The sequence below is a fragment of the Ranitomeya imitator genome, chromosome 1 (genome assembly GCF_032444005.1).
Source record: "Ranitomeya imitator isolate aRanImi1 chromosome 1, aRanImi1.pri, whole genome shotgun sequence".
NCBI classification, from domain to species: domain Eukaryota; kingdom Metazoa; phylum Chordata; class Amphibia; order Anura; family Dendrobatidae; genus Ranitomeya; species Ranitomeya imitator.
Window position 1 is genome coordinate 967,141,057 of NC_091282.1, and position 16,805 is coordinate 967,157,861.

At 43.4% G+C, this 16,805-nt stretch overlaps 1 protein-coding gene across 11 annotated transcripts in view; it reads left to right on the forward strand.

The window, feature by feature from the left end:
* CAMK2D (calcium/calmodulin dependent protein kinase II delta) overlaps positions 1 to 16,805 on the forward strand; it is a 286,176-nt gene that overhangs the window by 222,844 nt on the left and 46,527 nt on the right. For 4 of the 11 annotated variants that reach the window (XM_069743772.1, XM_069743775.1, XM_069743774.1 and 1 more), the window contains exon 14: positions 16,662 to 16,715. The exons of 2 other annotated variants lie outside the window; for them this stretch is intronic. In XM_069743772.1, the coding sequence (XP_069599873.1) occupies positions 16,662 to 16,715 (54 nt within the window). Of the gene's footprint in view, positions 1 to 10,096; positions 10,130 to 16,661; positions 16,716 to 16,805 lie in introns of all 11 variants that reach the window. 5 more of the 11 variants (XM_069743769.1, XM_069743771.1, XM_069743770.1 and 2 more) reach the window with 2 other exon arrangements.

Sequence of the window (16,805 nt, forward strand, 5' to 3'; positions counted from 1 at the left end):
TAACAAAAAGCGAAACATGTTTTTTATTATACATTGATGATTTGAAAATGAAGTAAATAACGCTATTATGGAAGACAATATATAATCCGTGACATGTAATAGCATTGGGTGACAAATGTGATTTACATAAATGTATTCAGTTCTTTTCTATTCAACAATAATAAAAGCAGAGTTGTGATACAGATTGTTAAAGGAGCCTACTCTGACATTGCCCGCTTGTCCTGATGATAGCTAGGTCTATCGCTATGTGACACATCAAAGATACCTGTCAATCACCTGAAGCAGCCGGCCGGGGGCAGTGCCGGATTAGCCAGGTCTCTCTCCCTAACTCCCTAAGTGCTTAAAATGGTTTTCTCTGAATGAAATGCCAGCATGAAGCAACTAACCAATTCCCAATGCAATTGCTACAAATATTCTCTCCTAACTTGGAAGGAAAATTCTCCATCTCTTCCCTACTCCTTTTCGATATAGCGCTTGTATTATCCGCATTTATTGTCTGGGGTAGAGGAGAGTTGTAAGGAACTCTATACCAAGATTCAGATCATGTAGTATATGGATTGATAAAAGAAAAAGAATAGATTCAGTTGAAACCAGAAGTTTACATACGCTATATAAACAGACATATATGCATGTTTTTCTCAATATGTGACATGAAATCAGAATAACCATGTTAGGTCAATTAGGATTACCATAATTATTATTAGCCAACTGCCAGAATATTAAGAGCAAGATAATGTTTTAAGGCATTTGTATTACTAACTGCAGCGTCTGAGTTAGAGACATAACTGTGGATGTATTTTAATACACACCTGAAACACTGCTTCTTTGTGTAGCATCATGGGAAAGTCTAAAGAAATCAGCCAAGATATCAGGAAGACAATTGTGGACTTGCACAAGTCTTGCTCATCCTTTCAAGATACCTGAAGGTGCCTTGTTCATCTGTACAAACAAGATGGGAATGTCCAGCCATCATACCGCTCAGGAAGGACACTGGTTCTGTGTCCCAGAGATGAACATGCTTTGGTCCGACATGTGCATATCAGCCCAAGGACTAAAGCAAAAGACCTTGTGAAGATGATGGCAGAAGCTTGTAAGATTGTGTCAATATCCACAGTGAAGTGAGCACTGTATCAACATGGGCTTAAAGGCCACTCTGCCAGGAAGAAGCCATTACTCCAAAAGATATATAAAAAAAGCTAAATTAATGTTTGTGTGACGCCCAAGAGACCGGGATACCCAGCACCGGACCAATGGAGTCTGTCTCTTGAGGGGGATGTCACGGGTGGCTTGACCCGGTGCTGTGGCCTCAGGCAATGCACAGTGTAAGGGGTATCGTGAGGGGACAGGCACTTACTTGATCAGCAGCAGGTTCTCCCAGCGGTGACGATCCCGATCCTGGATAGATGGCTATTGTCCAAATGAAAGACTGAGGCACTGAAACGTTTAACCAGTTTACTTTAACATAAAAGGATTTACAACCAGTCCTGTCACCGGAGTCTGTATGGGAACTCTGAGTTACTTTGACCCTGCCGGGGTCTTCGCCTCTTATTGTACGCAATTTCTGTGTGGCCCTGCTGCTGTATGTGAACTGGCTGCCGGCCCAATCTGTCCCCTCCGGGTCCTGGTTCGACGGGCAACCCGAGTCCTTTTATCGGCTTACCCCCTCCGGGAGTACCGCTGAACTCTGTGTCTGTTGCTGCGTCCGGCCCTAGTGAAGCTGATATCACCTCACGTTTTTCCGGTTGCTGTATTATATATAATGAATACAGCCACGGATCCGGTATCCGTCTTTGCGCCTGTTCTGGGTAGTGATTAATGCTACCCGGTTCTCACAATGTCCCTTTTCTCTGTCCCTCTTCTCCTCAGGCCGGTGATTTGGGCCTGGAAACCGTCATAGGGCTGTTAGAAATTCAGCTGTATGACCTCTCACTTTCAGCTCCTTAGCCCAACTGCCATTTCTTCTCTCAGACCAGAATGGATCAAGGGGAGTCTCTGGAGCTCCCCCTTCTGGCCGGAGGTGATAGTGCAGTCTTGCTATTTTAGTATTTGTATTTACTGTCAGTAACTATTTTTGTGGCAAATACCCCTAGGGGTGCCACATTCCCCCTTAGTTAAGAACAGTACTCCGGGACTGTGGGACAATAACATTTTGAAATAACAATTAATATGTACAGAGTCTTAAAAATGAAAAGTTACAAAAACCACTCAAGGAAACAAAAATAGAGTTCTGTAAAAAGTCACTTCAAATAGCGTCCATTAATACAGTTCTATCCTTGAAGGTATTAGGAAAGGCACTGTACTTAGTGTCCAGGAATTTAGTTCCATTTTTCCAACGGAGTTATCAATATAAAGTCTAAAGAAAGTTCAAAAAGAGCAAAAAGCAAAGTTCAAAAAGCAGTCTTTCCGGAGCTTTGATTTAGTGCCTCCGGGCTGATAACAAGTTCAAGAATATGCAAGAAGTTCATACAGACAAGTCTCTGTAGGCACTGGGCTTAAACGTTGCAGACTGATAACAATGACTATACTACATTTTCTGTTTAACTATATACGGCATAACATATATACAATTCACATTATGAGCTTTATAGTTTTTAATCTGCATACCTGGCCGGTAATTGACCCTGGGTACTACGCTGTGATCTACGTAATAGCGGTGTCTCTTCATGTGGTGTACTACTGTCTACTGCGGATGTAGTATCTGCCCGTTCTGCTAAAGATAATTCCACGACTATGGAGTTGGCAAGTCCACCGTGAATGGGATTACTCTGACCAGGAATCTGTTCTTCCTGGCCTGGAACCTCCTGTAGTACGGGGTCAGCCTCTTCCTGTCTTGGGACTTCTGGTATTGGGTTCGGTGTTGGGTAAAAGGCCACCATGGGAACCACTACTGCACCATGGTATGTTAGTAGGGTTTTGGGAAAGTCTCCTATACAGGTGTGATACATTTCCTCTTCTTTTTCCTTTACTGGTTGAACCTGTATGGGTTGAATAACTTCTGATTCTGGCTGGACAACTTCTGGCTCTTTCAATGCTTCCGGACACAATTTAAGATTGTCTCTTGACACTAATACAGATGTTAAGCCTCCGTTTTTGCTAATGAGACACATTTTAGGATTATCCATTCTTGTTGGTAAAACTGTGTAGGGTACGGCTTCCCACTGATTGTCTAGTTTATTGGTTCGACGGTTTCTCTTGAGCACTTGATCACCCGGTCTTAATGGGGTCGCTAGAGCATTCTGGTTGAAAGTTCGCTCTTGTCTTTCTCTAGTTTGCTGAAGGCTTCTTTCCACACTCTCTTGCACTTGGCGATACTGCTTTTGCCGTATGATATCCCAATTGGAGTCTTGAACTTCTGCGTCTGGTTTCAGAATTCCCATTTCTAGATCGATTGGTAATTGGCCGGGTCTTGCACGCATAAGATAAGCTGGGGTGCAGTTGGTGGAGCTCACCGGGACATGATTATACAGATCCACCAAGTCAGGCAATTTCTCTGGCCATTGATTCCTTTCTGTCTCAGGTAAAGTCTTTAGTAGGTCTATTACAATATGGTTCATCTTCTCGCATAAGCCGTTTGTTTGTGGATGATAGGCCGTCGTCCTGATCTTTTTGCAACCATACATATTACAGAATTCTCTGAAGATCTCTGATTCAAAGGCTGTACCTTGGTCGGTGAGAACCTGTTCCGGATATCCATGGGGTCTACAAAAGTACGTTTGGAACGCTTTGGCTGCTGTTTTTGCTGTCAGATCTTTTACGGGTACTACTACCAAGAAGCGTGAATAATGGTCCACGATGGTCAAGGCATAGACATAGCCGGACCGGCTTGGTATTAACTTCACGTGGTCTATGGCTACAAGTTCAAGTGGTTGTTTGGTGATTATGGGCTGCAGTGGTGCTCTTTGGTTCTTTTGATCGTTTCTTCTGAGGTTGCACGGGCCACAATTTCTGCACCACTGTTCGATTGTTTTTCTCATCCCGACCCAATAAAATCTTTCTCTTAGAAGTACTTCTAACTTTTTCCAACCAAAGTGACCAGCACCATTATGGTAAGCTTCGAGGACCATCTTGACATCTTGTTTAGGCACGATAATCTGCCAAACCAATTCATGTGTTTTCGGATTGGTGTACCTTCTACAGAGCTTCCCTTGATACAGGAACATTTTGCCTCTCTCTTTCCAGAGTTGATGCGTCTCTTCTGGGGCATCCTCATCGGGATATGCACTTTGCTCAGTTAACAGTTCCTTCACCAACTTCACAGCCGGATTGCTGTCTTGGGTGTCAGCCCATCTATGGTGTGCTAACGGATTAAAATTCACCTCTTGTTGTTTCTGATAGGTACTTGACTGATGATGTTTTGCCTTGGGATGATGGAAGGCTGGTAGTTCAATTTCTTCAAGCTCCCCCGTTTCTTCTTCTACATCTCTCAAGTGTGGCATCCGGAATAGGGCATCTGCATTTCCATTCTTGCGACCTGCTCGATACTTGATCTTGAAGTTGTAATTAGATAACCGGGCTATCCATCGCTGTTCTAACGCACCTAATTTGGCTGTGTCCAGGTGGGTCAACGGATTGTTGTCAGTATAGACAATAAATTCTGCAGCGGCCAGATAGTGTTTGAAACGCTCCGTCACAGCCCAAACTACTGCCAGTAGTTCCAATTTGAAGGAGCTATAATTTTCTGGATTTCTTTCAGTAGGCCGGAGCTTTCTACTTGCAAAGGCGATGACTTTCTCCCGACCTTCTTGCTTTTGTGACAGCACAGCTCCTAGTCCCACATTACTGGCATCGGTGTAGAGGATGAAAGGTTGATGATAATCTGGGTATGCCAGAACCTCTTCTCCGGTTAGTGCCTTCTTTAGTTGTTCTAAGGAGTCTTCCCTTTCGTCGTTCCACTGGAAAGGAGGGTTTCAGTTTGAAGGTTTCTTCGTCTGCCCTACCAAGGCGTCTTGCAAGGGTGCTGCCAACTTGGTAAATCCTTTTATAAATCTGCGATAGTAACCCACCAATCCCAGGAATTGCCTCACTTCTTTTGCGCTGGTAGGTCTCGGCCAATCCCTTATGGCGGTTATTTTCTCGGGATCCGGTGCTACTCCCTCCGAACTCACGATGTGTCCCAGGTACTGTACCTTTGGCTTGAGAAGGTGACATTTGGATGGCTTGATTTTCATGCCATACCTGGATAAGGCTTCGAACACTTCTGCCAAGTCTTTTAAGTGTTGTTCGTAAGTCTTTGAGTAGACGATCACATCATCTAGGTACAGGAGGACGGTCTCGAAGTTCTTGAGTCCGAGGCAGCATTCCATCAGCCGCTGGAAGGTACCGGATGCATTGCAGAGTCCGAACGGCATGCGATTAAATTCACTTAGACCCATTGGTGTGGTGAATGCCGTCTTTTCCTTATCTCTCTCAGCCACAGGGACTTGCCAATACCCGCTTGTTAAGTCTAAGGTGGAAAAATAATTAGCATATTTCAAAGCAGTCAAGGACTCTTCTATCCTTGGCAAGGGGTAGGCATCTTTATGGGTGATGTTATTAATCTGCCGGTAGTCTACGCACATTCTCATAGTTCCATCTTTTTTTTTTTTGACAATCACTAGAGGGGCCGCCCAGGGGCTACAGCTGTCTCTTATTACCCCGGCCTGTTTCATTTCCCTCAGCATATCTTTTGCACATTGATAGTAAGCGGGCGGTATGGGTCTATATCTTTCTTTTATTGGGGGATGGTCACCTGTGGGGATTGTGTGTTCTACCCCTTCTATCTGTCCGAAGTCCAATGGGTGTTTACTGAAGACTTGTTCATATTCCGTCACTAGCCTATACACCCCTTGTTTTTGATGGGTAGGTGTTGAATTTATGCCCACGTGTAGCTGTTGGCACCAATCCTCCATTTCTCCATCTGAGCCATTGCCTTCCACCTGACAGGTTGGTTCTAAGGGCTCAATGGTTGTGATGGCATTGTTGTCAACAGTATATAGCTTTGCCATTGTAGCATACCTTGGCAAAGTGACCTCTTCCTCTCCACAGTTCAAAAGTCGTACCGGCACTCGTCCCCGGTGTACCTCGACTATCCCTCGTGCTGTGAGTATAGTGGGCCTGCTGTCGGTGTACACTGGTTCCATTAAGGCTTGATAATTTCGTCCCTTAGTACCAATGGCTGCTCTACACCATACCAGCATTTCTGTTTTTGGTGGGATTACAATAGACGTTGGATCACTTACCCTCACACTGCCGATTTCTCCACCTGCAACTTCTACCTGTTGCCTTAACATCAATACTTTTATTTCCCTCCGGAGAACTCTCTGCTGGCAGGATTGGGCAGTTTCAGCAATTTGCTGTAAGACAGAAATGACTTCGGAAAAGCAGTTCTCTAACACATTCATTCCTATCAATACAGTTGGTTCACAGTTCCGCCGGTCAACATCAACAACAATTATACCCTGTTTCTTCAATTCTATTTTACCAATCTTTATGGTCATCTCCCTGAATCCTAGTTTCGGTACCAACTTACCATTACTGGCCCATATATCTAGTTCAACATCAGAGGGCCCTTTATCAATATCTGCATCAGCCCAGTACCTCTTATAAAGGATATACGGTATAGATGAAATCTGGGAACCTGTGTCCAGCAAAGCGTTGAGGGGCATTCCGTCCAGCACGATAGGGATAATGGGTCGTCCTCCGATGTACCGGTCGTGCCAGGGTGTTGGGCCTTGAAAGTTCATTCCTGCGAAGCGGCCCGCATTCCCAGGGGATTCCCATTTAAATCACAATCTCGTGCAAAGTGGCCTGGCTGCTGGCAACGGCGGCAAATGGGCTGTCCATCCGGTTGGTAGCGGTCGCGGGGTCGTCCTCTCCATGTCGGGTATCTCTGGGGTCTCATCCATGGAACATCTTCTCTACGGTTTGCCAACTCCATCTTGGGTCCTCTCATCTCCTGCATGGTTTTAGCCATTGAAGCAACAACATCAGTTAAAGAGTCAAGCTTTTGTTGAAGAGCCTCATTAGTGCTGGGCCCCAGGGGCTTAGCAATGGCCCCGGACATAGCTGATGTCACTGGTACTCCATGTTGTTGAGGAGCCTCTGCCATGAGTTGCGCAGGCTCCTGATCCCGAGGTGCTTCTGCCAGCTGGAGACGTATAACGCTCTCCTTTAATTGGGCAAATGTCAATTCAGGGTTCTTAAAAACAAGCATGCTCACATGCCCCTGGTGAGAAGGGGTGTAGAGTCCCTCAATAAATTGATCTCTTAGCAGTTTATCCGCTCCGGTGTTAAAAATGGGTTCAGCCAGTGTAAGTGATTTAAGGGCTTCCTGCAGGTTTAAGGCAAAGTCTCTCACGCACTCATTAACTTTTTGTTTGCAATTAAAGAATCGTACTTTAGCTTTGCTGCTGGCAGTGGTTTCAAATGTAGCTTTTAATCCAGCAAATATGCGTTCAACAGTGCCTTTTAGATCAGCTGCCCATGCTGTGACTTCTCGCTTAGCATGGCCACTTATCTGCATCATCAGGAGACTAACACGCTGAACTTCACCCACGGGGAACATGTCAAAATGGGCCAGCATCTTTTCTCTGAAATCGTCAAGGGTATTAGGCTCACCTTCATACATTGGAAGCCATGGGCCACCTGGGGTATATGGCATCAGCACTGGCATGATGGGCGCCACTCCTTGCACCGCTGCGCTACCGGACTCTCTATCGACACTCTGTCTTTCAGCTGCATTAGCGTCGCCGGGTGCTGCGGCGTCTCCGTGCTGCGACATACTGTGCCCCCTTAGTTAATCCGGACCCGTCCGGTCCTCCGCTTCCGTCGGGATAGTGTAGATTCGTTCCACTGTGCAGCAGGACGATTTTCACCTTGCTCTGACGTCAGAGCGCTCAGCTTGGTGCCGCCCACAATGACACGCCCCCTGCTGCTCCCACCCACCGCGCTTTGTAATGGCGGATTCTGAAGTTTTTCAGTTAGACTGGGGCTCAGGTGATGGCATAGCTCAATTAACAGTCTCGTGCCTAACGGTTATGAAGTGATTACCTCAGGGGATGGCGGCCATCTTTACTCCATTATAACCAATGGGGAAAAGTCACTTTCAATAGTTTTCAATGAGGAATGGATTTTTCTTTAATAAAGTCAATTTTCAAGATTTTTCATCCAAGTTTTCACAGTTTTGGGCTCCAATCACGGCACACAATACCCGGTATATGGGCTGGCTAGATCCTGTTCCACGCCAATTGTGACGCCCAAGAGACCGGGATACCCAGCACCGGACCAATGGAGTCTGTCTCTTGAGGGGGATGTCACGGGTGGCTTGACCCGGTGCTGTGGCCTCAGGCAATGCACAGTGTAAGGGGTATCGTGAGGGGACAGGCACTTACTTGATCAGCAGCAGGTTCTCCCAGCGGTGACGATCCCGATCCTGGATAGATGGCTATTGTCCAAATGAAAGACTGAGGCACTGAAACGTTTAACCAGTTTACTTTAACATAAAAGGATTTACAACCAGTCCTGTCACCGGAGTCTGTATGGGAACTCTGAGTTACTTTGACCCTGCCGGGGTCTTCGCCTCTTATTGTACGCAATTTCTGTGTGGCCCTGCTGCTGTATGTGAACTGGCTGCCGGCCCAATCTGTCCCCTCCAGGTCCTGGTTCGACGGGCAACCCGAGTCCTTTTATCGGCTTACCCCCTCCGGGAGTACCGCTGAACTCTGTGTCTGTTGCTGCGTCCGGCCCTAGTGAAGCTGATATCACCTCACGTTTTTTGGTTGCTGTATTATATATAATGAATACATCCACGGATCCGGTATCCGTCTTTGCGCCTGTTCTGGGTATTGATTAATGCTACCCGATTCTCACAATGTCCCTTTTCTCTGTCCCTCTTCTCCTCAGGCCGGTGATTTGGGCCTGGAAACCGTCATAGGGCTGTTAGAAATTCAGCTGTATGACCTCTCACTTTCAGCTCCTTAGCCCAACTGCCATTTCTTCTCTCAGACCAGAATGGATCAAGGGGAGTCTCTGGAGCTCCCCCTTCTGGCCGGAGGTGATAGTGCAGTCTTGCTATTTTAGTATTTGTATTTACTGTCAGTAACTATTTTTGTGGCAAATACCCCTAGGGGTGCCACATTTGCAAATGCACACAGGAACAAATACCTTAATTTTTGTAGACCTGTCCTGTGGTTTGATGAAACTAAAATTTAACTTTTTGGGCTTAATGACCATCGTTACGTTTGGAGGAAAAAGGGAAAAGCTTGGAAGCCTAAGAACAACATCCCATCTGTGAAACATGGAGGTGGCAGCATCATGTTGTGGGGTTGTTTTGCTGTGGGAGGGACTTCACTAAATAGATGGCATCATGAGAAAAGAAGATTATGTGGCAATACTGAAGCAACATCTCAAGACGTCAGCCAGGAAGTTAAAGCTTTGGCAGAAATGGGTCTTCCAAATGGACAATGACCAGAAGCATACTGTCAAAATGGTAACAAAGTGGCTTAAGGATAACAAAATCATTGTCTGGGGGTGGCCATCACAAAGCCCTCAACCTATTGAAAATGTATGGGCAAAGCTGAAAAGGCAGGTGCGAGCAAGGTGACCTACAAAGCTGGATCAGTTAGACCAGTTTTGTCAGGAGGAACGGGCCCAAATTCCAACCAACTATTGTGAGAAGCTTATAGAAGGATATCCCAAACGTTGACCCAAGTCATTCAGTTTAAGGGCAATGGTAACAAATACTAATGAAATGTATGTAAACATTTGACTTTGCAGTAAGTAATAAAAAGGCCTTAAAACATTCTCCTGGTCTTATTAGTCTGGCATTTGGCAAATATTAATAATTATGGTAATCCTAACTGACCTAAAATGGGAAAGGTTTATGATTTCATGTCAGATATTGAAAAAACATGCATATGTGCCTTTTTATATAGCGTATGTAAACTTCTGTTTTCAACTGTATTTTAGCAAGTGACCATGACATAATAGAATAAAGCTCTGTGACAGATTTCTTATATGCCACAATCTGTCCCATAGCTAGTATCCACAGGTAGTCATTTCATAATATCCTTACTCATTTATTGTTTTTGTCCCCCTTTTTTCTGAGTGCTCAATCTAGAAAAGAAAGTCAAGTTCGTGTACTCAAATGATGGTGAGGACATTTGCTAAATGCTTGCTCCTAATGCTCTACAGTAGAGTGGTTGTGCTTGAGCTGTATCTATAAAGTCCATGCTTCCACCTAGCTTTTGTTTGGCTGTCCACAATGATTTTCCAGTCCGTTTACTATTGCTTACCCAGCTTTTGTACCTGTAATTCCTGTATTTTACAGGAAACCTGTCATATTATACATGCAGTCTGATCTGTTAACAGCATTGTACTCATATAGCGAAGGAGAAGTTGAGCAGAATGAGCAGATTTTGTTGGACAGACGCAGTATAACTTGTATGTTATTCGTTGAAATCCCTGGTGTTTGTTTATATGTCCAGTGGGTGGGCCTACTAGTGATTGACCATATTTCTGGTATGCCTGTGCATGCAGAGATAACGATTAGTCAATGAGCAGGACCATCCACTGGACTCAACTGCACACCAACGCGAGATGTCAGTTAATAAAATGCAAGAGCTACTGAAACTGCTGTATAACATCGTGGCTGCTCATCCGATACCATTTCTAACAAGACAGATTATCTTTAAAGGTTATTTCCAACTTCTAAACTATTGGCGTATCACTAGGATATGCTATCACTATAGGATCTGTAGATGTTTGGCCCTCCACAAATCCCAAGTATGAGAAGCATTTTCAAAGATCGTACAAATACACCAAAATCTTTAGAACTAGACAGACACAATCACAATTGAAGTGTTAGGCCATGTTCACACAGTGCGTTTTTTACCGCGGAAACGCAGCGGTTTTGCCGCTGCGGTTCCGCGGCTGTTTTCCATGCAGGGTACAGTACACTGTACCCTATGGAAAACAGGACCCACTGTGCACATGGTCCTGAATTGAAAAAAAAAAACCGCACTGATTAGCTGCGGTAAAAAAGAAGTACCATGTCACTTCTTTTTGTAAAACAGCAGCGGTTCTGCACCCATAGACCTCCATTGTGAGGTGAAAGCCGCAGTAAAACCCGCAGATGAAAAAAATATCTGCGGGTTTTACTGCGGTTTGTGGTGCAGAACCGCTGCAGTGTGGCTGCCCCCCGTGCCCCAATCCCACCCCCCCATGCTCCGATGCCACCCCCCGTGCTCCGACGCCCCCCCCCCCGTGCCCCCATCTCCCCCCCTTATACTTACCCGGTCCCGTTGTCCGTCCGGCCGTCTTCTCCCTGGGCGCCGCCATCTTGCAAAATGGCGGGCGCATGCGCAGTGCGCCCGCCGAATCTGCCGGCCGGCAGATTCGTTACAAAGTGCATTTTGATCACTGAGAGAGGTTTTATCTCAGTGATCAAAATAAAAAAAATAGTAAATGACCCCCCCTTCCCCTTTGTCACCCCCATAGGTAGGGACAATAAAAAAATAAAGATTTTTTTTTTTTTTTTTTTTTTTCCACTAAGGTTAGAATAGGGGTAGGGTTAGGGGTAGGGTTAGGGGTAGGGTTTAGGGTATTTTCGGCCATTTTAACCCTAAAAAAATTCCTAGAAAACACACAGACTCCGGCTAGAAAACTGCATCAAAAAACGCATCAAAAAAGGACCAAAAAAAGGACCTGCGTTTTCTGCCAAGAGCTGCAGTTTTTTAAAAAACAGTCCTGAAAAAAAAAGGATGGAAATCAGGAACGTGTGAACATACCCTTAAGGTTTTTTTTCCCATTTTATTCAGTGATTTCTATCGCCATGAAAAGTGATCACTTTGTGATCAGAGATGATCCAAGTTCTGGGACTTCATGACCTTAAGAAAAAAGGGAAGACCGCATAAGTATGTTTACATATAGGTTTGCACAGTGAGGCTCAATTATGAATCCTTTAGACTGTTAGGATCAGTGGTCATAAAATGGTAGCTTGTCTTATTGCTATATCATCTTTAAATTGGGAACCCCCCTCAAGTTTGTCGACTTGCATAACGTACTTAAATGTTAAGTTTTGTAAAATTTGTTGCACATATGATGAGGGTCCAAATACTATGCACATATTCTGCATCAGTTAAAGACTCACAAAACCGACTAGGAATGACATCCTGTTGGCAGCACTGCATCCAGTCACTGGGCTCAGCAGTGCATACTGTGTACATCAGCAGTGCATGCTATCTACATTGGCAGAGCCCAATGGTTGGCTTCAGTAGTTATGAGCTCTGTAGACGTGAAGTTACTGCAGGTGATCAAAAAAAACGAAGTAGCTACAGATAGGCAGCACTGAACTTGGGCAGGGTGAGGAAAACCTCAGATTATTTTATGCGCCTCTAAGTCTATAGAGAAACAAGACAACCCATCTGACAAGGAAAGACTCAAGCATGCCACTCTATTAGGACTGAGAAGCCTGCCTTGTACCTCAGGTCTAATACTAGTTAAGTGTTGGCTCTGTTCACATTGGTATCATGGGTTTCTTTCTTATAGAGGCTGTGACTGATCAGTTGATTTATTTTGTACTGGATCTTGGAATTATCAGGTGTTTTTTTGGGACAAGAGTACTGTTATTTCTGTCAAAGACCAATGAAACCATGAAAGTCAGTCTGTCAGCACAGAATTATTGTTCAAACCAAGTACAGGCACTGTGTCCACCCTTGGCATGGCCATGCATATAACTGCGTATTCCCACCTACTTGCTTTTCCTCGCTCTCAACCCTCCTCTTTGATTGGCTTTAGAACCAAAGAAGAGTGGCGATAAATAGAAAACTAGAAGGTGGAAAGGCTCAAATATTTGGCCACACCAATGGTGCACCAAGCGCCTGTGCTAGGTTTCATCAATCATTCTGTGCTGACAGTCCCTTTGAGGTGATACTGATCTGAGTCCAAAGACTGTTTTCCAACTGCCCGATATCGACATAAGAGTTCATAACAATAATTGGCTAGTGTGAAAAAAGCTCAGTAAATAATTAAGTTTATAAAAGCAAATAAATGTAAATCATAAATGGTCTATATAGAAACACTAAACACTCCTGTTACTAAATCTTACACTTTAATAAAGTTTTATCTGTGATGAGAGTATAATACAAAAGGAGACCATATAGATTACAGATTATTTTGGTTCATTCTTAATGATGTCATTGCTCTCATTAGTCACAAATGTAGGATAAAGAGGGCGGAGCACAAGTGAGCGCTTTCCGTCATTTGCATGAGCTGGCTGTATATTGTAGGAGCGTCCTGCTCAGTGTATTGGTGGTAGCTCATAAAGAGATTGTAATTCACTGATGGACCCTGCTGCCTGGCTGACCGCTCACTGGCCTTGAGGATGCGACTCGCATGCTGTGTGGGTTCTACTAAAGAATATGGCCATCCGATTATTTGCCTATAATTTTTCATTAGTGGTTTAGAAAATCCCGATGTGTACAACCATGAGGCCCTCAACAACTGTTTTTTTTTTTGTTTTTTTGTTTTTTTAACTCTTGTTTTTTGTGCTAATGGCACAATTTCCATTTTTAATATTAAGTGCCCAAGCAAATGGATTAGTAACTCCAAGTCCTAAAATTGTCAACGGAGGGATTTTAGTTTCCATGCCTTTTCTAATTTAGCAAAGAAATATCTCAAAATCCAAAGTATATAAAATCTGCAAGTTCTTCCATCCTTTTACCCTACATATCGAGATGAAAAATGCATTAATTTCACTCAATGGTCACATCTATGACAATGGAAATATTCTCCCTACAGTTTGTCACCAATGCACGTCCCTGGCACTATTGAGACCTTGCCAATCAGTTTATACCCTGAAAAAGTATGACATGTGCCGCAATATATTTTGACAATGTTTCGGCCTAATTGTTGGATTAGCCTTATAAAAGGACTTGACGTGAAAGTACAAAGTGGTAATGAAAGTAAAATGTTCACTTTTGCATGGACAGCTCACAGGCTATGTAAATGCATTGCGTATGCATGTGCTAACTTATGGACATGTACACTATGTGTGTTTATCCACTACGTGACCTGAACATTACTGTGTATATTTGGGTTTTATAAATGTCAGACTAGTAAAAAAGTATCTTACCACAAAAAGAAGGAAGTTGTGGTTTTGGGCACCAAAAATGAAACTAATGCTAAGTGAAAATGTTATTGTTATGTAGCTGAATTCCTGTTGATTCCCTTAGAACAGTGAATATGGTAAAATACGTTTTGACCGATACACACAAAAAAAAGCCTGGTAAAATGTACTGTTTCTTTAGCAATTAAAGGGGTTCTTTGCATTAAACAATGTTATATTTTAATAAGGACTCTTGACAAAAAGGTCAATATGATGTGTTCTCTGGATGGGTTGTAATGTGGAGGAAACTTTACAGGAAGTGTTCAAATTTGGAGCCGCGCCCCCACAAGGAATATTAGGCGTAACACAGTGTACACTCAAATCAATTGATTGTGTAATGCAGGAGACAAGTCTTGTAGAGCTACGGATGCTCTTTGCAAACACTCTTTAGTCCAGCCTAGAGATTAGGATCCAAAACTGGTCTTAAAATTTAAAACTCTCTAAGAGGGTAGGGAGAAATGTGATTTCTAAACTGAGCAACTTCTTTAAATGACACTTTTGAGCTGTTATATACAAGAGTTGGAAGTTGTTTGCTGATAATGTTGTAAAATTCATCCCCTGTATATATGGCTCCAGACCGATACATACTTACGGTCACAAGACTGCCCATTCCTGGTGCCGGCGCCAGAGAATCATCAGAGCATGCATGGATTCACAAGTCTGCTGTCACATAAAGTGCAATGAATGAGGAATACAGTGGGTTAAAGTCCGCGCTGCCCAAGGTTCCAAAGATACGATCACACACAGAGGTGAAGTGAAGCATGAATGCGATTTATTTGTCAACGCGTTTCAAGGTTTCCAAACCACTTCATCAGGACGAAACCACAAGGTGACTGCAGACTTGTACTTTAGGATTTGACAATCTCCTTTAAAGGCCTATTTTAGCTACTAGGTCCGCTACAGATATTTAGAAAAGGGCAACCCAAGCGATCTATTCCTCCCAACCACACAGCCATCATAATGAATGGAGCAGTAATTGAGCATACATGCTGATCAATACAGTTTCAGTTTTTGAGATGGCTATAGTAACTTACAGTTTACAACCTTGAGCAGTAGCTGGACTACCACATTGAAGATTGACAAGAGCAGCATTAGTGCATGTCGAAATAGCTGCTCCGGTAACCCGGATACCTCGAACGCTCCCGATAATTAGCTGTTCGGCTCCCCAGCTGCATGTGTCGTGGCTGTTTCACTGTCACAATACATATATAGAGAGCCCAACGCATAGGCTCTCCATGCATATGTTGTTACTGTCACACAGCCGCGACACATGCAGCTGTGGCGCCGAACAGCTGATTAACGGTGCAGCTATTCAGTAAGCGCTGTAGCTGTTCAGATAAGCTCTTATTTTAATCTATTCGATCATCCCTACTCATAACACAACTTATTGATGAGGCTAGTCATCAAAGTTTAGTTTAGTTAGAGGCCTGGCTCCCTCCGAATCCCATCTCCACCATTTATTGTGAATTTGGGACTTTCATTCTATAGTTTCTGCTTTGTTTATTAGTAAAATAATTCTAGAATCAAGCTACGCTAGTATTTTTAGCCCATTGTTGTGTATGTGTTCAGGACATGGTTATATTTTGAGATATTGATATTCTAGTCAAACAGTATAAATAAAGCTTAAAACTTGTTAACCAAGTCAAAAATCTACCCACAGAGAAGAGCTGAGTACCACAAATTTTTAAAGGGTTGTCAAGGCATGTGGTTCACTATATGTGACTGCAGACTTGTGAATCCTTACAATGCGCAGTGTGCGCGCTACCAGGATTCTTCAGTTTTGTCTCCGGAAGCGGGCTGTCTTGTGACCACAAGTATTTGATTGCATACATAGTCACATGCCAACTAAACATGTGCTGGCTTGCTCAACACAAGTGAATTGAGCAAGGTCCGAACACATCTAGTCGGAATATGCCTGGAAGTATGCAAATTGTTTACTTGCATTCACATGACATCCTCCCGACACCGGAGAATCCTGACCATGTGCACTGTGCACACTCTGAGGAGCCACACGTTTTCAGACACACAGACCCTTTAATTAACAAGACTGGATTTACATACAGAGAAGAGAATGCCATATCTTGGGTATGGAGAGGAGAACAAAATAAGGAGAATAGCAGTAATTACATTGGATAAAATAAGAACACATGGCAAGTACAGTACTAAAGATGATCAATATATGAAACGTATTTTGAAGTCCAGGAATGTATCTTTGTTGCTCTTCTCAAGATTGCACTTTTTATTCCTTTAGAGTTGTGACTTGTTGTATAGTGTGGGTTGTCAGCCTTTTTTTTTGTTGGCTAGCCAGTTTTATTGTTTTTTTTTTTGTTTTTTTTATAATCATTTCATATAAGGAAAATTAACTACCGTACTTGAAAACTTTACTAGAAACCATTTCTTGTGTAACTGCTCTTTTCATTCCTTGTATCCTGATCTGTCGACTCTGTTCTGTGATTCCAATTTTAGCATCTTAACAGTCTAAGGTTCTTCTTTGTTTCTATTTTCTGCATATTCACAGATAAACAACAAAACCAACGTAATAACAAGCCCTAAAGATCCTACCCCACCTCTGGTATCTTTTTCCAACCCCTTCACTTATTTTAGTACATATTTTCTTCTGCTTTTCTCCAGTTTTTGTTTATATTTTGCTTTCTGGAGGACT